Source organism: Bombus impatiens, unplaced genomic scaffold, assembly GCF_000188095.3.
Source record: "Bombus impatiens unplaced genomic scaffold, BIMP_2.2 scf_0418, whole genome shotgun sequence".
NCBI lineage: Eukaryota > Metazoa > Arthropoda > Insecta > Hymenoptera > Apidae > Bombus > Bombus impatiens.
The window spans coordinates 86175-111202 of record NT_176837.1 but is presented as its reverse complement, the minus strand read 5'-3'; the positions used below and the strand labels follow the sequence as shown (position 1 = coordinate 111202).

General features: G+C 38.0%; 1 protein-coding gene across 3 annotated transcripts in view; it reads left to right on the top strand.

Moving 5' to 3' along the window:
- The window catches only part of LOC100749056 (ankyrin repeat and SAM domain-containing protein 1A-like), a 76998-nt gene extending 57119 nt beyond the window's left edge, over positions 1-19879 (top strand). For 2 of the 3 annotated variants that reach the window (XM_012386761.3, XM_033321277.1), the window contains 7 exons: positions 8701-9015; positions 9285-9412; positions 9681-10058; positions 12930-13241; positions 14288-14446; positions 14820-14957; positions 15356-19879. In XM_012386761.3, coding sequence (XP_012242184.1) covers positions 8701-9015; positions 9285-9412; positions 9681-10058; positions 12930-13241; positions 14288-14446; positions 14820-14957; positions 15356-15958 — 2033 coding nt within the window. In that variant the 3' untranslated portion in view covers positions 15959-19879. The remainder of the gene's footprint in view (positions 1-8700; positions 9016-9284; positions 9413-9680; positions 10059-12929; positions 13242-14287; positions 14447-14819; positions 14958-15355) is intronic. The other variant, XM_012386762.3, reaches the window with a different exon arrangement.
- The last annotated feature ends 5149 nt before the right edge of the window (positions 19880-25028 follow it).

The window sequence follows — 25028 nt, the reverse complement described above, 5'->3', positions numbered from 1 at the left end:
GGCAACGTGTTTATAACATTTCCTTTGTTCTGCAACCCCAGTTTGGAATATCTTCCTTCCGATTGAGTTTTCATTAGTTTGGTGTATTTGAACTTACTGGATTTAAATCGCGCGCGTTTTTGGCGAATACAGGAGGAATGGAGAAAGGGAAGACTGGTTCGTGATCGAGCTACGAGGTTTATATTTATTACTATGTAGAAAATGAATATATATGTTTCTAGATGTATTAGCAGAGAATTTTAAACTGTTCGAGGAACAGATATTCTTCTTGGTTAAAAAGTATTGCGAAAGATAAGGAAAGTTCCGCTTGAATATTATTCATATATTATAATATTTTAATACAAATTACTATATAATTGACATGGTCGAAAGAAACTAGAGGTAATAAAAAAATGTCTACGCTTATACCAAGTAATATCGAAATTCTTAAAAATCAGACATCCATCATTAACCGTAATCACATATTATTAAAATCACGTGTTGGAAAAAAATTGAGAGAAAAATCACGAAACTTTGACAAAAACTTTACGATAATTCGTATAAAGCGTATATATAAAATCTTGCAATATAGAAACAAAAAGTTTTATCCGAAAGTTATTTGGTAGAATTTAATATCGAACAACGAAAGGCAGATTTCGATGAATAAGTTAAGTAAATAAATAAGGAATTAAACGAACCGCAGTGTCTACGAAAAGTATAATTCTATAAATATAGTTTGCTAGACTAGTCAACGATTACCGCGGTGAATTTGTTTCGTATCAACGCAAATATGACGAGTACACCGTGCGATAAGCGAGCAGAACTGTTCAAGGTTTCAGTTAAATACATTGCCGCGTCGTTCGTTCGACTGGTTGTAATTCTGCTCGCGTATTCGCTGGTTAGAGCCAGCTATTTCCTCGGGACGATGCGACGGTCTTCTCCGAAGCGATTTCGTACGATTATACTTTTCAATGCTGGCAGTATTTAATTATGCGCTCGAGCGACCAATTCGTCGAAAGGTTGAGGCGCACGCTGCTCGCATTGCCGCGCAAATGTAAATGACCGTGAATGTGAATTCCCGGCATGTTAATATACCTTGCTCGATAAACGCTTTTAGTTCCTACCGCGATAAACGACTGTTTCACAGAGATAAACTGAGATAAACTGTGAATTCCGTTGCAACAGGGATTGAAACGTTAGATTACTAGATGCGATAAGAAGAGCAGAGATCTCTGTCTCACGTGCATTTAAACTCATGTTGCTTTGCAAACTAAATATTTATTATTGTAGGTACATTGAGACTTCATTAAATGAACAGCTTTATATAAATTATTAATTCCTTTACTCTGAAGTTTTCCAACGATGTATCACAAATCTTCAATAAACCGTGCTCCTATTATGTGCTACAGTATTGACTCACAGTATTGACAGTATTGACAGTATTAAAATATTAACTCATTAAATTATATATCGTATATTATAATATATACGCATATATATTAGATTATATATTAGATGAAACGGTGTATATTGAAACTTATCAATGTTAATCCATATTCTATTTTGCAACTTAATTGCGTTTAAATGATCGGGTATAGATATGCTAATATAGACGTTCTCGTGTGCTTCAATGCACGTGACCTAGAGACCTGGAATATCGATGTACAAGGATATTGAGACGTATAATTATCCATGTAATTAAGTACATGAATTTTTAATTCTTTAGAACTCGTTACACGCGTTTTGAGTGTACAGGATCTCTTTAATACGAATCCAAAACCGTGATCTTTAGAAATTACCAAGTTTTTGTAATGAATATTTATTTTCTTTTGTCGGTCGATGAATTTGATTTATTCGATGGAGATGCCTGACGTTAATTGCTAGCGATTTAATGCGTTATCGAGGATTCCTTTCAGCGGTCTGGTTGGAAGCATTTTAAACGGGACCCTGTTTCCTGACCCATTGAGCGCTACAATCAAGTTTAATTAGCGGTATTATGAGTCAGCTAGGGTCATTAGCGTGTCCAAATACGTCGCAGTTTGTGCGGTTATTTAGAAATCGTTGACCCGAAAGCTTTGTTTCCTAAACTAAGCCGCATTGTCGTCGCCGATGAAGTATCTTAACATATTGTTATATAATTGGCTACCTCTTACGCAAACTCTATCACGCGTAAGCAGCTACTTTCATAACTGGATAATTTTCGCTCACTTTATTTCTACACAAGTTAATAAATACTATCCAACGTAGTGAATAACTTACACGATATGATATTTTAATAATTGTTTAACAGCTCTGGCCAGTCAATAATGTGTTAATATAGTGTACATTACGTGAAAGTGACTAATGATTTCAAAGTTTATAGAGATGCAGTAGTTAACCTGGTAGTCGTTGGAATATCAAACTGAATTACATACAGAACCATAGATCTGTCACCTTGCTATCAAAAGTCCATAAAATACGTATACGTGTCACAGTGAAAGCGTAAAATTTAGTAAATGTAGTATATGGCGACTAGTTAAATTGCTATATCACAAAACTACGAAGTATCATAAAATCGTAAAACTGTCTACTCTATCCAGTAAATATAGGTGTTCATCTATTGACAACACAGTATGCTGCTGTCAGTAAAATTTTTAATTTCATTGTTCGTGAATATATTTACTTACCAAATTAGCATCTGTATACATTGGCCGGTAAGCATATATCTTTACCAAATTAATACATTCAGTGTAACATATCCATATTTTAAAACGAACCATTTATCTCTCTCAGTCTCCTTTCTCCACCACAAAACCGCACCCAGATACCAAAAATATTGACCCATTTTCGCTTTACGTGTAACAATCGACCACCTAAAAATAGCCACTCTATTCACTAGAACGTCCATATCTCCTACTTGTGTCACGATTCAACGAAATATCACAAAGGCTGCAACGAATTCCAGTCACATACGCCCACGACGTACGATATATGTGTACAACGTTACTTAAGTCCCTTTTCAACGAATGAATAGATCGCCAGACGTAAGTAGCCTCTGGTCTACAAATTACGCGGGCATTTGTCGTTCAATCGTTGTTCAATCTACAGCTTGTACCAGCAGCTTATTTATCTTGTTAAGCGACGAATGCTCTTTCATGGGACCACCGTAGTGTTTCAACAATGGGTTTACGATAAGAAACGCGGGAAAAGACGGTTTCTATGATCGCGATACGTTGCGTGAATTCATCGCGTGTCGAAAGTCGTGCTCGGTTCGTCAATTAGGTTCAATTGATCGTAGGTGCGATGCATTCTTGAACGAATTATGTGGTCGTCGTTTGATTGTCGTTCGTGGTGAATGCAATAATTATATGGGTGATGCAATGATTCCTATTGTGGAGATGGTAATTCGCTTGTGATTATTACGTGGAAAAGATAATAAAGTTTGACTGACGCTGGTCGAGAACTTCTGATAATTAAAGTGTTTCCTCGTTTTTTCACATCTGTAGATCTGTGAAATGAAAAAGAAGATTTTACAGTTAATTTTTTATGTTAACTGCATTATATACGTTTGATCGTTTCCCATGTTCGGTTTGTTCATCGTATCATAATATGATACCTGCCGAGTAATTTTAGTCGTTGCTTAAATTCCTTTTCAAATGAGCGAGGCGATATCTAAATCGTAATTAATTCCTCATCAATCATCTTACGACATTTGGTCGTCATTCCTGAAATCGTTATCAACTATCCTGGAATTTGTATGACTTTGTCAGATCTTGCCCATGGAAATCTCGGTAACAGTTTGAGAACAGATTCGAAAAGAGCGCCGTTTACGAGCGACTTAATGGCCGTTCGTTTTTAATATACAGCGAAATCCGGCGTTTTCCAGGCGCATGCAGTTATTTACGCAAGAATTACTTTAATGTTTACGAGCATCGAGGAGCGTGGCATCGTCGCGAATTTTCCAGATTTAATGGACCGCGGTTGGGAATCTAGAAATAGGGAGTTAAGACGAGCGGAAGTTACGCCTTGGTTGCGAGTTAGGCTACCGCGAGTAACAGTCGTTCTGAACATTTTAAGCACTTTTTTTTCTTTAAATCTTCGCGTTCCTACGGTTGTACGTGGTCCTCCTCGCAGATGTACGAAGATCGAAGCAACGAGCTTGAAAGAACGTATACTCTTCGTTTTTACAATGGAATTATTCGCCGATCTGTACTTTAGAAGTATTTTCTGACCAGAGAAAGAAATACGAAGTTAGGATAAAATTTCTCAGGATATTTACATTTTACGGGATATTTTGTTTAAATTATTTTAAATTATTAAAAGGATATTATTTCATGTAAATGACTCAAAATATCCCTTGGACCATTGGTACGGTAAGAATATTACAACTAGAAATTGAAATGCCTCGTTTATAGGATACTAAGAGAAAGATTTATGAATTTAAAAAGTTGGCAATCCTCAATGTTTGTGACTCAAATAACTCCGTTGTGCGACGCTCCACACAAAAGCAACCGTTGACGTATCAATTCCGAAAAAAGCATTCTCTTTATACGAATGTCGATAGAGACTCGGAATATTTTTGTTGGAGCACATGTACCTACGATTTCACGTTCATTTACACAGATAACACGGCATTGACGAACTTCAAAAGATAGTAGCTCGGTTTTACGATTAATCCTTGAATCTTTTACCCCTTTCAAACCGCATTACAGAATACCAGAATATCACTCTTAATTTGAAAAAGTGTTCGCTTTACTCACTGACGATTCCTCGAATCGACAAACACACTGTGAAACCGATTGAACGACGGAAAAAAAACCAGGCCATAGAACATTCGATACAGAACGAATCCAATCGCGCCATACACACGGACATGCAGCCTACACGCACACAATATCATCGCAAGAAATGAATTCTCTGTTAGAGAGCATCCCGGTTCGTTCCGAAAGAGCGAAATAAAAATTCCCTTTCGAAAAAGTGGTAACAAAAAAAAAAGGGAAAGGACAGAAACAAAAAAAGAAGGGGAAGAAAGGAAGAAGAAGAGATAAAGAGGGGGAAAAAAGAAGCAAGCAAGTGGGTAACAAGAGGAGGCAAAAAGGAGACGCGAGAGAGGATGCGAGAGGAGGAGAGAAAGGAATAAAGAGAACACATTCGACGCGGTAGTTTCTCACGGCGGTGAGAGTGTCGCAAACTGGCGACGAAATAAAGGCGAAAGAAAAAGCGCATAATGTCGCAGCTCTTCCCAATTACTGCGATTAAACGGATTCCCTTGCTAGGGAAACTATTACGCCGTGAAAGCCAGCGGTCGCTCGTGCGATGGCGGGAAGAATGGCAACGAGAGAAAAAATCCCTCGGGAGAGTCGCGTCGGTGAGACAGAGAAGGAGATAATGGGAACCGGGGGGGAAAGGAAAAAAGGAAGGAAAGGAAGAGAAAAATTTAGTAGGAGAAGGTGTACGAAAAGGGGGTGGTTGAGGTTGATGGAAGGAAAGGGAAAGGCAGATAGAAGGCGGAGAAACGGGAGAAAGGGACGACGATGAGGATTTATGTAATTTGTGTATATGACTTGAATAACTGCCTACATAATATAACGCTGGTGGCTGGAGTGCGCGCGAGCAGGCGACGCCCTTCATCATGGAGCTTTAATTAAAATTACGTACGTTTGCTGCTTGTAACGTGCGCTCGCGACTTCTCTCTCCTTCTCTTGCTGCAACCCTCTCTCTGGTCTACCGCTGCTACCTCTTCCTGTTCCTTTCTTTTTCCCTTTTTATCACTCTCCGTCTCCGTCTGTTTAATATTTTTATGAGCTTTTCACGACGCCTGGACGTACACTTGCACGTACAGGGTCTCTCGAATGTACTCGTACCGGAGAGGATACACACAGTGTCTTTGAAAGGCGTTCATAGCCGCTGCTTAAAGTGGTACTTTTTTCGTTTCTTTCTCTCTCCTCCCTCTTCCTCGTTCCCGCGTTCTCTTCCTTTCGTTCCCTTTTCTTCGACCGTCTATGCGGCCTCGCACGAGCCTCTCCCGGGCCCATTCGTACGTGCGTAGGTGGCGCAAATTCTCATTTGTGAAATTCGAATGAAAGAATTTCCATGGTTAGTCCCGCGACGCTCCCGAGACGTCGATTGTAACAGCGTCCGCTGAAAACCACCGTGGATTGTCCTTAATGTCGAAGTGACGCGGCCCCCGTGAGAGTTCACTCTCGAGACGCGAGCTGACACCGCCGCGCCGACACCATGAAAAGAGCGAACACAACCGCGAGAACGTGGATGGGGGAATTATTTGCACCTGTCGAAGCGGAATTGTGCGACCAGTTAAGTTCTAGAGAGGCGTCGTAAGGCGTTATAAGACGTCGTAAGAAGTCTACGTTAACTGAACGCGCTTCGTAATTATAGATTTACGTGGCAGGCTTGAAGATACGAATATATAGGGTGGTGTTATTCAGAGATTTAATTGGGTTGAGATTTTGTTCTCCGGCTATGCAGTATTTAACAGTTGTTTCGTTGTTGATTATTGTGGAAGGGTTAGGTTACTATTGCACAATTTTGATTCGGATAATTTGATTCGGGAAGTTTTGTTCTCCGACTATGAAGTATTTAACAGTTGTTTTGTTGGTTGATTATTGTGGAAGGTTTAGGTCATTATTGCACAATTTTGATTCAAATAATTTGATTCGAGAAGCTTAGGAAGAATTTGAGGGAATTTTAACGTTTTATCGAATATTATATACTGGCTGGTATAAGCGTTGGGAATTTACTCGTTACCTATATTTATTGGAAAATTCTACCAGATCTTACTTTATTTGATATTTTATCGGTGTAAAAGCAGCGATAATCGTTGAATCTGTACTCAACATCAGCTGGTGTTCTGATACTTATGGTTGGTAGTGTACATCTTGTTTCTTTCTTCGGGGCCATCTTATAAACTTTGCAAAGATAGCTGGAACTCTTTCTCCTGAAAAGTCTTTCATCCTTTTTGTTAATGGCGTAATAAAAGTAGCTTCTACAAGATTCTATATTTAGTTGTCATTGAATAAATTTTGTGAATAATTAATAACTTTCAGTGAATTTGGCAATTCGTGTATGATGATATTTCTGGATTTATTTTACTCTAGGCGAATTTTCTCAAATCCCGAAAAATTTAATGCGGAGAATCGTTTTTTCAGCCACCGTTCGTGACAGGAAACATCGATTTTGCAATAATCTTCGCCGATCTGAATGTGTTTGTTCCGTTGGCGGTGTGTTGTGCACGGTCGAACCGCGATGTCCACTGTTTGTCTGTTCTCTTCAATCACGGCGAATGTAACGCTCGCAACAAGTGCACGCGCAAATGATTTTTTTATGGTACTTTGACCCCCAAACGTTTTATCCGCGTTCTTTATTTACTCGAAACCTGAATTTATTTGCGAGCAACCGTACGTCGCGACGTTGAACGCACGAACGGACGCGTTTCGAATATCTAACGCGTTTTTATCGTTTTCTCTCCTTTTTTCTGGATTCTCTCTATGTGAGGATAGACTAACCAACCAAAATATTTTTTTACGATCGTACCGAACGTTTTTGAAAAACAATAACTTTCTTAAAAGAAATTAGAGTGCAACGAAAAATTCGACTGAAGGCTTTTCTATGATAATCTTTCTAGAAGATATAATTTTCTAGGAAGTATCTGATTTAGTTGGAACTGCGATAAAATTTAAAACGCTCCGCTCTTGTATTTGTCTGAATTCTTTCGAATAACTTGAATAAACGTTGTGTGGTTAAACCTGAATTTAAACTGCAGGAAACCGCAAATGTAAACTAATCCCGGAATATTAACCGCAGATTCTGTGAAACGCAGTTTTATGAAACTATGTTTTTTCTTATTATATTAGTCAATTCTTCTATGATCGTAAAACGGTTTAATACTGCGTACAAATAAAAGGTTTCAAAATAACAGTAAAAGTTTCGTTTTGCTAAACTCTAAAGAGTTTCCTTAACACTAGAGGAACTTAAGAAATTTCGTTTCTTTTTCCTTCGAACTTTTAAAATTATACATTTAAATACATTCGTTCTTGAATCTCGTAATTTTCAAGAAGAACGAATTTGTCAATTCTGTATATATCATCGAGCCACGAGGGCGCAATTTACAGTAATTGTTTAACTACATCTGTGCCGAGAGTCGGTTTTGATTATCTTCCGCGAACTAATCTCGTGAAGGCATCGAACAATGACGAATCTGTAATGAATATTCAACGTATCCGTGAATTCGTTCGTACGCGGCTGCTATCCATTATGGATATCCGTTGGCTGATCCCAGACAGGCTCGACGTGTTTGCGTTGAAAACTGTTCGAAATTGCTGGTCAGCTAAGTTTCAGGAATACAACATTGATAGAGGAAGGATAGATTTATACGTTTGACTATATAGCTACTAAAATCTAGTTTTCATAAATTTAGTCACTGAGTTAGGAAATTTATATTTTCATGACGATATTCAAAGAGATGGAATCACTTTCTACATATAATTATTGTAAGAATAAAATCTAATCTCATAAAAATTCACAATCACAGATCATATCTCCAGTTTATTCATAAGTCATCAAACAAACATCATCAAAATCTTCTTTAATTAAACTTCAAATAATCTATATTTTTCTAACAATACGATAATATGTAAAGACTCTTTGATCGACAAATATTTCTTATTATTATAGACATCGTCGTAATTCACACGAAATAATCGAGTCATATCGTAATCTCAACAGGTTTGTTGAAAGGATCCGTGACGGCTGAGCGGCCGCGCACGCTGCGTCGCTTGCGGAACGTTTACGGGCCATCCGCATGCGGAATGGGAACCGGAGGTGATGGTGGTGGCGGAGAACGTCTCGAAGACGGAGAGGTCTCGTTCCGGTCGGACCGCGATCGCGAGAGGGACGAGAAAACCCTTAGCATAATGAGCCCGTTCGACGAGCAGGAGGAATGGGCCAAAATTTCAGAGATCATGGCGTCGTTTGGCACGGGTCTCGTCAGAGAATCTGTCTTCGTCACAGAATTGGAGAAGGAATTCCAGACGAGACTAGGTATATGTCAAGATTTATAAATTGAAATATCGAAATATCAAAGTGTATCGCTGTTGATTATAATCTAATAAATAAATAATAGTTCGAAAGAAAGCTGCCATAAGTGAGAAAATCTGTAATAAAAAAAGAAAAGAAAAAAGAAGAGGGAAAAAAATTTAATTTTTAATAGAAAATTCCGTATGTTCTTAAATATCTTAAAAAAAGACAACACGATCATTTCTCGAAAAATATTTGCTATTAATTGGTGATTTCGTGTGATTTGTACGCAGGTCTGAGTTCAGACACCAGCAGCAGCCCTATTGTCTCTACTTCCGTTGGTCAGTGGTTGTCAACGTTGGGCCTGGCTGATTACGAGAACCTCTTCATCAACTATGGATTTGATGATCTGGACTTCATAGTACGTGCTTGTATATTATATCTTCTTTGTTTTCTAAAGATGTAACCCAATACCAATTTTGTTATTGATAAACTTTGTGCAATTCTGTTAAATATTTGTACAAATATGAATAGAATAAAAAGTAAGCTGTTTTAGCCAAACTTTAAATTCCAACGAAGAAATTATATTAGAATATCTGATTAGAGATTTATCAAATTTATTACAGTCTTTATATTGATTTGAATAATACTTCTCCTAAAAATCTTGAAAACTCTGCTTTTTCTAACAGAATGGAGTTTTGGACGAGACCGACCTGAAGGACATGGAGATCACCAGCGATCAAGAGCGTGCCGTGATAATGGACGCGGTCGATTTACTGAAAAAACGCGTAGACAAACGATCCGGCGGGAACAGTCAATCCGTGGACGAATGGTTGAAGAGTATTCACCTGGAAAATTACGCAGAGACTTTCAAGAAAAACTTGTACACGGACATGGAACGTGTGAGATGCGTGTGGGAGGTCGAATTGGCGACCGTCTTAGAGATCCAGAAGCCAGCTCATCGTAAGAGGATCCTCGCGTCGGTCAGCGGATCGAGCGCGCGTGCGCAGAATCGCAACTGCACCGGGCCCAACTTGGAGGATCTCAATAAGGATCTGAACACCTTGGTGAGTGAAACCGCATGTTCTGTCTGAATACGAATCGGCATGTTGCCGGCTGACGATTCGTATGGAATCGATAATGGAGAGGAGAGGAGGGGCGTCTGTAAAAATCGCAGAAATATTTGAACCGTAGACGTTGAGTTGAATTTAGACTTTGATATTTTTAGTTTTGTATGCGGTAGCTGTGTTAGGTGTTGGAGATTCTCTATGGAATTTTGGGGTGTGTTGAGAATTAAGGAATTTCTATAGATTCACGTTGAGTTGTGGATTATTGTTTTTTCTTGAAATTGGCTTTCGTCGCTTATAATCGATTATAAATTTATTTTCCAATTAATTCGAGTATCTAAACAAGCGTAGTGCTTGATACAGATAAATGAACATTAAATGTTCGGCAAAAAATAGTAAATACTTTAAGAAACTATCGCACGATATCAATGAGTATCATACGATTACATCACAAACACTTACACTACGCCACTGTTACGTCGATCTACTGCTCATATTCACAAAATTTTACTTCATCTTTCAAAAAATGTACAAACTTCCTAAGATATATACTCAAAACAGCATACGCGGATTTCACAACTCTAAAGGCAACGATCAATCCCAGCAAAGCGAGTAAAACGACTGGACCGATTGAAGCGAGAAAACTGGAAAGGGTTAACGAGGTTCATCGCAGCGATCGACCTACGTGACGCTCTTGTTCCGCCGATTGTGTCACCTGTCGCGTGATAGGGAGCGCGTCACATCGCGAAGATCATTTTAAGAGCGTATCGGAATCAGACAGAGAGAGAACGTGCTAAAAGAGACAAAATGAAAAAGAAAGAGCGAGAAGTTGAGTGAGTGTCGCGAGTGAAGGGATCCTGTTAAGAATTCCGTTGACACGGGGTGTCTGACGAGGGCCATGGAGCACTTGGGTAAAAAGAGGGTGGCAGCGACACACACCGAAGCAAGCTCGATCGCTCGCATCGGCTTTCAGCCGATCGCGTCATAATGTAAATATCGTGGCTAATTGGAGAGGCGTTATTGTAACAGGCGTATCATCACGGCTCCAGCTAGCTACCTGTTCGCTACTGACTCACCTCACGAGACGACACTCGAACAAGCTTTCAGGCTGATCGCTCGAGCGGACGCTAATAGTTTTTGTTCGGGCGCCTCGAGCGCGATACGTGCATCCGTTAACGAGCTACTCTACCACCTCGCGTCTCTACGCCTGGTCTTTTCGCCGGTGCTCCCTTAATTAGCTAATTAAATTCGATTAATGGCCGTCGGTCGACGCGCACACGTCCAAATTGCTCTCTTTGTTCCTCCGTTTCTCTGCTTCTTACGTCCATTCTTTTCTCGTAATCGAATTTCACGATTGCCGGCCCGTGCAGAGAGTTCCATCTCTCGTATGCGAGCCATCCATCTGTTCCGTCTGCGGATTAATCCTCGAACGCCGGATGCTCGAGAATCATTTTCGCCCACTATTCAAGTTCCAATAGATGCATCGTGGGAGGTGAATTTTTATGCTGGATTTTGAGTTTACTATATTTCCAAATATTTTTATCGTGATAATTAATTTATTCTTCCAACAACACGTGAATATTTGTTACCATTAATTGCTACTAGACTAAGGGTGTTAATGCATTAGTAGAAAACCTAAAGATGCGAACATTGTGCAAATTTTACGACTGTTCCCGAATTGTTTTCCTGTCTATATTATAGGCAGGGGGAAGCCTCTGTGTTCTTCATTTTTCTATGCACGTGTTTGTTAGTATTAGTTTTTTGTAGTTTCTACTTTTCCGTAGGTCTTTTTCTAGGTTTCTTTTTTTGGAGTTGCGAAGGCAAATTATACAAGGGAGGTAGATGTAACAAACGATACGCGAGATGTAATCCGAACAGCGAGCGATACGCTTGTGTGGTTTGAATCTGGTTTGATCGTAATTCCCGGAACGGCGCGAAACGATTCATTCACGGAGATTGCAAAAAGTTTCCTTTTTTTCTCTCTCCCCATTTTTTTTTCCGGGGATGGGACGAGTGGCGAGTTCGAAACGCGACGCTTTCACAGGTGTAATTGCACGTTCTGTAACGCGAGCCCGGCTTTCGTGCGCGGCTTTTGTAACGCTGCGCGAAAATTTTTTTCGCACCGGCATGTCCATTTTTATTTTTGGCCCGCTGACGTATCGGAAATTTGCTTGTAACGCGGCCGGGAACGCGACGTCGGAATGTAAAAAGGTATTTGCCTCGGTCGTCCGTTCGTTCGTTCAAATAAATCTATTGGAAGGTTTTACGTTCGGTGAAAATTAATGGAATGTACTCGTGTTCTATGGGGTTAATATTGACGTTACTGATAAAACGCCGGTCCCTTCCATCAGATCTAAATTCGTTTTTTACTACAATCCCGGTGAAACATGCATACATACTTCATTTATATTGTTATAGGTTTTCGAATTATTAGCTTTGAATCTGCTTGAAGTTTTTCAATTTTTACAGTATAATAACAACGTTGAGATTCATTGGAGATTACTTGCTCTTAAGATCTTTCCACCTCACTGCTAATAGAAACTTCAATCACCAATATCTTGAGAAACATTCAATATTTTTCCCTGTACGTATTTGTACCTTTAAATTTCTCGCAGATGCATAGACATTCGCAGTATTCTAGCCATCTTATTCTTCATTAAATATAAAAAATATAATATATAAAAAATATAATATATAATATATAAAAAAATAATATAAAAAATTCCTAACATAGTCTTCTGTATTACACCACTGAAATATTAAAAAACAAAAATGAAAGAGAAAAAAAAGTACAACCAGCGAACTTATATAAGATCACGAACGAAGAGACTTTCATTGCTCAAAAACTCGACGGTATCTCGTTTCTCGCAGAAGACGAACATACAGCAGCTGAAAGAGGAGATACGGGAGAAGCTGCCGGAAACAACGACGGAGGGTAATGGCGGTACGTCGATAACCGGAACGAATTCGACCGGCACGAGCACATTAAGGCACCGCAAAAACAGGCCGGCTCCGCAGCCACCCCAGCGACCCAGTTCGCATAATGGGGCGATCTCGGCACCGGAACAACTCGAGATCAGGGCACCGTCGGAGCTGCTGCTCGGCGTTCCGTCCACCCTGAAGACGCAGTGGAGGCACCAGCCAAAAGCTCTAGTCACCGGCTGCGTCACGTACGTCGCCAACGTAAGTCTAATTGCTTCCGTGTTCCATTCCCTTCTTCTGCTTTTTCTCTTTTACTTTGGCATCTTACTAAGTATTTTACATACCCTTGCTACGTCTATCTTGAATAGAACTGTTCTTTACAGAGAGTCAAATGTTCTTAATGTGGATCTACATAGTGGATCTATTCATAGTTTCTATCGATTGTTTATTCTTTGGGATATTTATTACGTAAATGTATCTTAAGGATCTGTTTTTTTTTTTTTTTTTTATTAAAGTTTCGAACGAGTTTCTTTGTATTAGCGTATCGAAAATATTGGGATTCTTGGTTGATAGTATTTGATTAATTGCTTTTTGGTCTTGTTAAGATTTTGGGGCAAAGAATAATTTTACATTAATTTTTATATGGACTTTAATCATAAAAGTGATTGTCACGATTCAAATTCATTTTCATTCAGAAATTCTAGAACCGCTTGTGGCAAAAATCTGTTTATACAATTGCGCTTTCCACGATATTGGACAAAAAAAACATTGTAATAGCTATGAAAACGAGAACACGTCATGTTGGTATAGTAATTGGACTCCATAATTCTATCCTCTCGTTCAAACGCACTGCACGGTTCTTGATTAACGAGTACGTCGTATGATGTCAGTCGGATACTCTTGACAACGCCTCAAGGTGAAGGCTATTACCATAATTACCGCGTGGGTGTAACTAACATTTCATTCAGAGCATTATCTTGCATGGCGTAACCCGCAACACAATGAACGAGCATTTAACGCTTTCTTCCTTCGGGGAATCATGTTGTCCAGCGTAATAGATTTCTATTTCCTTCGATATACGAAGTTGCAAATATTACGTAAAAATCTGACGCTGTTTAAGTTATTAGTAACACTTTTCTAAGTAACTCTATGATTCGTAAACACAAAAGATATTGGTAAATAATAAATGTTGAAAAATGGTGAACGCAGGCAAAGATTTTGAAGTTGAGCGACGTTTTAAAGGAAGCAGCTTTTAAATATTTGCGGTTCTAGACATACGATCTTCTTTCTGTTCTAAAATCGTACAGTATCTGGGTTCCACCGTGGTGAAGGAGTTACGTGGTACCGAATCAACAAAGAAGTCGATACAGAAGCTAAAGAAAACGTGTCGCGAACCAAGAGTCACCCCTGACATTACTTTGGCGATTTCTTTTCGTGGCGTGCGGTTCCTCAACACGGTGACCAATGTAAGATATTTTTAAAACGAAAGAAAAGACTTCGAACGTTAATCCTTTGTAATGCATAATATCTTACGGTAATTTTGATGTCGATCATTTGATTACAAATTGATAATCATGTTTTTTCAACTTCACTTTTTAAAATTAAGCTTGCTAACTCTTCCTTAAATACTTAATAACTTTCGTAACTTTCTATTGATTATTCTTTGAAATAAAGTTAACCGAATTTCGATTAATCGAGAAGCTGTAATACGGCGAGGTATAAGTAAGGAAGACAATCTCGTGCATTTATGGAATTTGTGTCGCGTTGAAAGGGATTAACGTTGAACCGTAATACGATTACCGTGTCTACATTTGTATTTGGAATGATGGGAATCGATAGGAGCCGATTTGCGAGCACGAAATTCGCAACATTCACTGCGCCTGCCAGGATGCCGACGATCTCACGCATTTCGCCTACATCACCAAGGACCACGCCAGCCGTACGCATTTCTGCCACGTTTTCTGCGTGCCAACGATGGTAAGTCTATTTCCTTTCTTGTTTCTAGATATCTATATGAAACTTTATTATAGTGAGAATTGGTATTCAAGGAACATTAAATTTCATAGTTTTATATCTTGACTAAAATCAAAAGATAAATTAATTATAATAACCGATTATGTATTTAAGTAATTTTCAAGTATATAGTTGGAAATGTTATAGAAGTAAATAACATGCACTATAATATACCGCTATAAGATACTAGGAAAATTAAGAGTCAACAGGAACATCTAATTCCAAATTCTTTTACGTCATTCTCTTACCACGTTGACTAGATGAATAATGTGATCATTCACCTCCATCTACCAACTCCATTGTTCCTAAATCTCTTTCCTTCGCCCAAAAAGAATCTACGAAGCGAGGAATGCGTGTTTCAGGACCAAGCAACGGAGGTGATCCTAACTCTAGGCCAGGCGTTCGAGGTAGCCTACCAAATGGCCTTGCGTGACAAACTTGGTAGTCACACGGTGCGATCTCAATCGGCCAATCAACTGACGACTTTCTCAAAATCTGCATCGAAAATGCCAATGTCTCCAGATTCTGCGCTGGACACCGGCCGTGAATCGCACAACCAACCTTCGGCCGCTATCCCCATCGTGAATTCAATGAACCCAAAACCAAAACCCCGCTCTAAGTCGTCCATCCCTAACCCTATAGTGCAGTCCACAATGACCAATCCGATGCAAGACGCAAACTCGAACTCGAGTTCTTTCTCTAGCGGCACCGTGAACTATAGTTCCAGCTCGAACTCAGCGACCAGTCCCAGCACGAACTCCGTGAGCAGCTCGAATTCGAACACGAACACGAACCAAAGTGCAAAGCCGCTAGTCACGCACGGTAGGTCCCATTCGGTGAACGACATCAAAGTGAACGGGAACCAGTTGAAATTGGCGCCAGCGCCGGTCGATGACATCGGAATAGGCGTGAAAGACCTGAAGCCAGGCTCCAGGGCGCCTATAGCTCTGTCAGAAGAACTATAAGGGGAATAAGGTTCTCCGTTACTATTTCGATACTCATTACTGTTCGTCCGAGAGATTAGATCGAAACGCTTGACGATCTTTGACCTCGTGGAAAAAGTATAGGGATGTCGCTTTTGTGACGCGAGTTTGATACAAGGGGTTGTTCTTTAATACGACGGACACAAGGGTGTATGGTGGACTTTAAGGAATTTGAGAAGCGTTTTAGAGTTTTTTTGGAACATTAGAACGATTATTCTTCTTAATGAAGAACTGAAGGTTGTTAATTGTGAATGTGAAACGGATCATCGTACGGATTGACCCTTGCATCAGAATACTATATGAAATTTTGTAAGATCATTAGGACTAAAATCCATTTGGGACTTTGATATTCGACTGAGAGGTCGGATTATACTTGAATTGTTCGATTAACTTTCGTAGACATTATATGACACACGCGAAATAGTACTCGACTAGGTGTTCGCGGTGTCTTTTTATCTCTCGAATTTTTGTAGTAGCATTCTAGACAGACGTTATGACGGGTATCGACAATTTGAACGGTTGTGTCATTCGGAAGAGAATGATAGAGGGGTTTGATGACAGCTCAGGTAAGTAAGAGACGATTGTCGAATTATTTTGCCAAATTCTTGATCGACCATGAAACGGCGATGCTGTGATTTTCTACATCGAGGGCATTAACGAACCGACGAAACACGTTTAGAAGACAACCGTGTGCTCATCTTTTACATATTTTATTCACGTCCATACAACGACAAAATTGAAAAAAGGAAAAGAGGATACAAAGCAACGAATTGAGAAGATTGTTACATTGTATCTGGTTGGACGGAACGTGTATATCGTCAACAGTATTATTTGATTAAAACGAAGCTCTTCGTTACAAAATAGACGTTTTCTAGGTCTTACACTCGATGTTTTGTCAATGAGGAAGAGCGTGACTAACGTTACATCGACGTCTCGCCTAAAATAATTTTAAACGAACTAGAAAAACCGAAAAAAATGTTGACAAAAGGACGTGATTTTTTTAAAGATTTCATTTTAAAGATTCCTCCTGCACACGAAACATTATATTGCATTTAAAAATGGCACATTTACACACATGTAAACATTCCCATGTCGAAAGGACGTACAGGTGAGTTAACAAATTTGCGAATGCTCAATTTTGATCGCGTACAATCAAATTAAAAAAAGAAAAATCGACTGATGAGACTCAGAGGCTGAATCGTTTTCACTTTGAACTGTGGCTGATTGACGTCACGATGGATTCGTTTCTTCCATGAAATCGTCACCCTCGTTCGAGGTGCCACCGTTTTTTCGACGTTCTCATCACCCAAGACTGACAGTCCTTATTTCGTTTCGCATTTTTCACGTTTCTCAGCATTTACGCATAGAGTGTGTACAATGTATACACATGCATGTACACAACAACATAAATTGCACGTATTAATTATCGTAAAACAAAGAAGAAGTAAAAAAGAAAGGACGAAGAGGAGGAAAAACGAAAAGAAAACCGAAGAGAAAATTCACTCCGTGCGGATTAACGTATATCTATCGAGTGCTAATTGGACGAACCTCGCGATTAGGAAACGAATATTATACCACGAAACGGTACCAAATATCTATCTATTGTATATTTAAATACTCCACGGAGTTCCCTCGAAAACCCTACATTTAATATAAGTCGATTTTCAAGTTTCCAAGTTGCTACGATTGTAAGGAACGTACTACAATCATATTCGAGCGTAGCTGATCGATTCAGCTTTGAGCACTAAAGACGACTCGAATTGATTCAAAGATGTGTCAATAGTAGAGTACTAATATCGATTGAACAGCAAGTAGCATCTCACGTATGTGGGCTCCGTCCCTGAAACGGAGCAGGCCTAACTGACCTCGTATGTAGTTGTCGAATCGTAGTGATAAATCGTGAGCGTATAATTGCCCATCACGAACCGTCTCTGGGAAGTCGGGAAAGATAAAAGCGTGCGGTAGCTCGAGAAAATTGTCGAGACGTCAAACAAATGACGTCTGGTTGTGTACACAACGGGTAGATTGATTCGTAGCGAAAACCAAAGATTGCATGTTTGTATATAAAGCACGCGCGATATTAATCGAACGGGAACGTGGCGATATTAATCGCGATATTAAGCTGGAGAGCAAAGAGAGACGGAGCAAAGTGGAGTGAAATCCATTTTAGGGTGATACGAAGAGAATATATTATACACGGTCACAGACAAGTGGAACACGAGAAACTGCCAAATAACACACCACCATAAACACGTGGCTATACGCACACTTTGTATTCATCACATTTAAAATGATAGTTAGCTCTATTCATAATGTATATGTATATATATTAACGCTTAATCCTGCATGTATATATATATATATACACACATATATACGTGCAGGATTAAGCGTTTAAGGTGTTGCGATAGAGGTGAACGAGGTTCGTGGACGACGTGATACAGTAATTTCAACGTGGAGTATAATTAGGTGGATGCTCCACCTTTCGTAAGTTCGTACATTCGCGAACTGTAGCGCAGCTATTGTAGAATTGTAGAAAATCGAAATAGAGAGCATGCTTCGTCGATGTGTGTGTCGATAAATTCGAGAAAATCTCGAGAAGAAGCATTATTGGAAAAAAGTCGATATGAAATCGATCAGAGGGGTTATTCGTGTTGGCTTTGGTTATTAGTGTTGTTCGATTGTAATAAAATGAGCGGTAAGTCGGATATTAAGATTCGATAATTGGTAATTGTTTAGATAATATGGTTATGTGAAAAAAAAAAGATACATAAATGAAACGAAAGAAGGAAAAAATAATATGTACGTACTTAGACTATTATTGATGGCACTATTATTTGATAACGAAATCAATAAATTTTGTAGCGTCGTAAATTACAACAGAATAGTTGACGAAAACGTAGTACTGCGTTAGAGTGCAGTATTTAATACAGGACAATTTGAATGCTACGTAGTTGATAGTCGTATTATCGATCGATAGAGTGTTTCTCGACCAAGTTTTGACGTTTATGAGTAAAACGTACGTACTACGCGTTTCGAACATTTTAACGAAGTATCTTTATCGACAAGCGTACCAAAATGTCCTTTCGTAGATTTGTACTTTCGTAAGATTTTCCTTGCTTTCTTTTTTTCTTCTTTGTAAAAATTGCGTACAGTGATTCGTATAAAGTAACATGGAAGATTATTTTCTACATGATGCCATTTAAGACATTTTACACAGAATTCTCTTTCTGTTGTTCCTATGGATTCCTCGTAATATACGCTCAAACGTTCGATATCGTATTTGCCAACGAAAAATGTTTTAAACACTTTCTTATGCATTTATCAGATCGTAGAAATAACAACCATTTACTGATTCAAAAAGGCGCGAAAAAAGACCAGTCCATTCTTAACTTTACACGAATCACTACATACATCTCAAATTTCTCGTCAAGAATTTTCTTCATCGCACAATCACATGACTCGCGACTTGAAACAACACTCATTTCGTCCATCAACGAACAATACAGTTTGTAGCCGATGCAATCTTTCAAGTGCCAACAATGGAGCCCCATTTGTATTCAATAAACCCAACGTCGATGTAACTTCGGGATTCCGAAGTTAGACCGGCCTGGTGTCAGCCGAAGAGAAAAAATTCCGACGGACGCATACGCGCGTTCGACAAGGTGTACATAACATACATCGAACACTTGGTAGCTATCTTGTTTTTTGCTATACTGTAAATTTAACCTATCCACACGTGTTCAAAGGGGAATCTTTCGTTCCGTTCCGCCGTGAACACGGACGCAATAGATAGTCGCACGAGATAATTTATTTCCTTCTTGCGCAGAGGACGGACCGGCAATCTCCTACGAAAGAGGCATCTATCATAGCGTAAACTTTTAAGTATTTATATATATATATATTATATATATTAAAAAAACAAAAAAACAGTAATAAAACATTAAACGAGTAAACGTTAGCTGTATACACTATATACGACTATACATAGGACGAGTGGTATCGGCAATGAGTTTTTTTTAAGGAACTCAGACTCATGCCAATCGCGCGAAGAAAACTCATTCACGGACCAAGAAACGATAAAAACGGGAGAGAAAAACAGGAGAGAAAAAAAAGTAAATGATTAATTGACAAGGGGAGACGATATGTATTTGCTCGTAAACTATTAATAGTATTTCAGGAAAAATAAAAGGAAATATTAGACACAGCTGTCGAGAGAGGAATTTTTAGGTCGATTTTCTTTCTCGTGAATGACGTGGTGCGACGATTATTTCGTCGTGTCGATTATTTAGATCGAATTTCAGGTATCAGGTGTACGTGTACATAGGTGTATGGTAAAACTAGAGCGTGCTACAGCGATCACCGTGAATCAGTTCAGTGACTCAACGATACCAAAGAGACAGTCGAAGCAATTTCCTAATTGTACATTAGACGACTATGTGTGATTAAAGTGACATACTGATTATTCCTGTGAACTTTTGTTGTTTCTGTCGCTCACTTCCGTTTGATTGACCTACGCCTTGGCATCCTACGGGGTTTCCGCGGGATGGGTTCTTGCGGTTTTCACCGTTCGAAGTTTTTAGACGTGAACAAAGTTGTTGAAGTTGTGAAAAATTTAATATCACAACTTGGTATCTGTTTATTATCAAAGATCGTTCGAATAGTCGACTGAAATTTGAAAATCAATCGGCAAAATCTTGAAGGATCTCAGAATGATTCATTGCAAAGATACTTCACAGGGACGTTCTAACGATAGTTTTATAAATTAGCAATAAAGTGCAATACAAATATTGAGAGCACAGAGTGTACATATCGATTACCTAGTCAGAAACTCTCAGAACGTATTTCAAGGCACAAATAAAGTAATCCAATATTCGTCGAGATTCTGTAAATACACTAAATTTGTCATTCGTCGGACTACCTCTTACTCATAGGTATAATACTTATTTGATTTAAACATCTTCGCAATATGAATTCTGAACTTGAAGAATTTGAAATTTCTACATATTTTGCTTACGCTTAAAAACTTCAAACGATACGCAAGATGGTGCATTGATTAATCGCTTCGGTATCTTTTATCGAATTTACGCTCCAAAAAATATAACGATAGTGTTGTCAAGAAAATGTTAAGATAGTCGAGCTAAATATACTTTACGTCCTTTTCTCTTCACTTTTATAAACCACGTAATAATACATACAGGGTGATCGAAAGGATGAAACAATTTAGAAGCGTATAGTATTTGTTAGAACGGCTAAGATACGTTTAATCAGTTTAGGTCTACGTGTTTGTTTCTTAATAACAGTTTAATCATTCTACGTTGTTTGTATTGATGTTTAATCATTCTATTAATACTAGTAGTAGTAATACGTAATACGTTCACAAGGCCAATTTTACGAGACATATGACAGCTAACAAAGACAGAAATAAGACGCATTAGCTAATCTTTTTCACACTAAAGTACCCACTTCGATTACATCCTATTTTAATCTATTTAAATTTCATAAATACAATACAAACGATATTTTCCATATGACAACCCTTTTACATTCAACATTAAAGGATTTGACAATTATTTTGTCAAAATAAGTGCATAATTAATTTACTTACTTATTTAGATGCTTAAATAAAAACTCCAACGAAGTCATCACGATTTTCATTAAATTAAAGCAAATACCATATGCCCAAAAATTGTTCGATCCTGTTTATCACTCAGTCCATATAACTCATCTTACTTATCCATCACTTAATTTTTGCATATGTTGAATTACTCCCATAGAGGAAGGTGTTTGCATTTTTCACCTTAATACAGAGTTTCGAGCGTGAGAGAACACACGTGTGTCGAGCAGGATCGCGTTGATTAAGCACGCGAAAACGCGATGTCATTAACGTGGCGCTTATCTCAAATCGCATCAATTTGCGAGGTGAATCTGCGCGATTCGCCTCAGCTTGGAGGTTTCACGCGAGAAAAACATGAGCCTTGAAACGTCTCGTTAACACCCTCCTCTTCGCGTTAATTATGCGAACGTCATGGCGCTTCGAATTTATAATATCCGCCACATTATTTCGCTAGTCTATCGATCGCATAATAATTATTATTACAATGATTTTGTTAAATAAGCGAGCTTAGATCTTATTTATGAACTTTTAGCTAGTTAATAATAGGTTCGGATATTGTAAATAGTTGTAACGTAATGCGATTGGAATTTTGAATGAAATTTTATTCAATCATGTATTATCTTTGAAATGAGCTTTCGAATGAAGTTTTAGTCAATTATGTATTGTATTATTTTTGAAATGAATTTTTGAATGAAGCTTTAGTCGAGCATGTATCATATTATCTTTGAAATTAATGTTTGAATGAAGTTTTAGTCAATGGTGTGTCTATTTTCAAAATGGGTATTTAGGATTTGTTGATAGGAAAGGGAAGATATTGTTATATTTATTTTTTAGTCGTATCATGAATTTAGTAATAATTATATAATAGTTATAATAATAATTTACATATACATATATATATATATATAAGTACATATATAAGCTTGAATACGCAGATACACTTTCCTATATTTATTGTCTTCCTTTCTACCAATGATATTTCACTCCCAACGTAAAAATAAGTACTTTAGAATAGAATTTACAAACGCTTTTGTGTCTTTCATGAGATCTTTCAACTATACATATAATAACTTTTTCATTAGATCAACTCGTGAACTGATTCCGGTGAAAGCTTCCATATCTTTCCTAGGACCCTTGTATAGTTATCATACTAAAGGCTCGAATGAAATTCTTCAAATCTTGCTCCGTGCACACTGCAATTTAAATATTTTCTTCGCACGATTAACAAAGCGTATTCGTAAGATTCGTGCTTCTATTTTCAAGATTTCGAAGATATTGTGCGATTGGCCACTTTTTAACGTGATCCTGTTTATTGTTGCAGAAAATCGTCGAATGAAACTTGAATCTTTGATTCTTGGACGCTTTTCTTCCGTTCATTGACCGTAGCACGTAATACTTTTAATATTTCGAAGTCACCAATGCATCGAAACTTCTGTGCTCAATGCTTTTACGAATGCATAATTATCTTCGTTCTCATAGTAACGTTGTTCGGTAGCAGCTTAAGCATCTTTCGATTTTTGATTATCCAATTAAAAATTCTGAGCTTTATTTTTGGAAGTGTCTATTGACTGGTCGCTATAACAACATCATTATCAACATCGTTATTGGTAAAATTAACGTTGCATCGATCGCCATTGATAGAATCTACATTCTACATTCATCACTATCGGTGGAATCAATGGTACATCGATCATTATTGGTAAGATCAGCGTTGCATTCATAATTATCGATAGAATTAATGGCTGCAACCATCGCCATTTGTAGAATCAACATTGCATCCATCATCATTGATAGAACGAGTGATGTATCGATCGTCATTGGTAGAGTCGACGATGCGTCCATCGTTATCTATAGAACGAACAAATATTATCATCGATCATCATTGATGATATCGATATTGCATCTCTCATTGGAATTCATCAGTAGAATCTACGATGTATTAACCATCGTTGGTAGAACCAACATCGCATCTATTATTGTCGGTAGAGTTAATGGTATATCGACCATTATTCGTAGAATCAACGTTGTCGTCATTACCGAAATACGTTGATAGAATCAGCGATGTAATCGATCGTCATTGGTAGAAACTTTGATGGATCGCTTGATTAAAATCCACTAACCATTCTTGCGATAACATGTCGATGGTTATCCAAGCTCCTCCATTTCTAAAGTAATAATTTCAACTCAAATACATTCTTCAGATCGCATTATTATTTTATGATAACAGGAATCAAACTGCGTTCATTTCGACTTTCTGATCGATCCACAAAATGCAAATTCATTATGAAATAATCTATAAATAATTAATAAGCTATAAAATAAAATATGACACTTGCAACGATACGATGATCGAGGTCAATTTTGATCGCCATTTTCGTAACGCATTTCGCGTGCTCGTTGTTCTAGCAGCTTCTGATGGACTTTGTATCCATAGGATCCCTATCCTCAGAGAATTTTCATCTTCCAATCGAGTTCCAGAATGTTTTTGCGTTTCGCTTTCATAGCAGAATAATAGAAACGAGCATTTCGAACGATGTCTGTACATATAACCGGATAACGAGAGTGTGTAAAATAAAGACATAGTAGAGTTTAGATGTGTGTAACGGTAGAATTATTGGCGATGAAATAGGACAGACATGAAAACGAAAGGTTGTCGAAAGAACGATCGTGGATCGTTCTTTCTATAGATATTGTACTCTTTAACTCTTTTTGCGTCGATGTTTCTCTCCTAGTTCTTGCAATTTCTTCTCTTATTGTGATTAGCCTTCATCGAGAGATTCGATCTTTACTTTGCACAGAATATATTTGTCGCGTTGACTGTCTCGTCGAATTAAATATCAATAAAATATATCCAGAAGATCGATGTATTTAAAGCAATTGAGAAATTGTTTGGTAAATTATGGTACGATTACGTAGTCTTATATACATTGTACCAAAGAATTATATGAAAATATATAAGTGTAAAAATTGAAATTTGTGTAGCATACGATAGATGTAGCGATTAACTGTGAAATGACGTGGCAGTCAACGTGTCAATGATATAATATATGCACAAGATATCTATTAAATATGATTGTAGATATTGCGACGATCGAATGAAACTTCGTATCGCCACGCGATGCAATAAAATTGCGTTAAATCAAAGATTTTGTACGAGCTTCTTTAACGTTCTTTCAATTGAGAATTAATATTGCAACAAATACAATTTATATTAAATTAAATTAGGCTGGATCGATAAAGTATACGTTTTCAATTTGATATCGATGCGATATTCGAATTTTAATGTTACTTTGAATTTTTCGTACTATGTACCTTCGTTTTAATAAACGTTACTTTCAGTAGATATTAAGTGTAACTACCAATTAAGGATTGATACATACGCGTGGCAGCGTTTCCCTGTTACCTCACGAATCGATTGTAAACGATTGTCCTCGC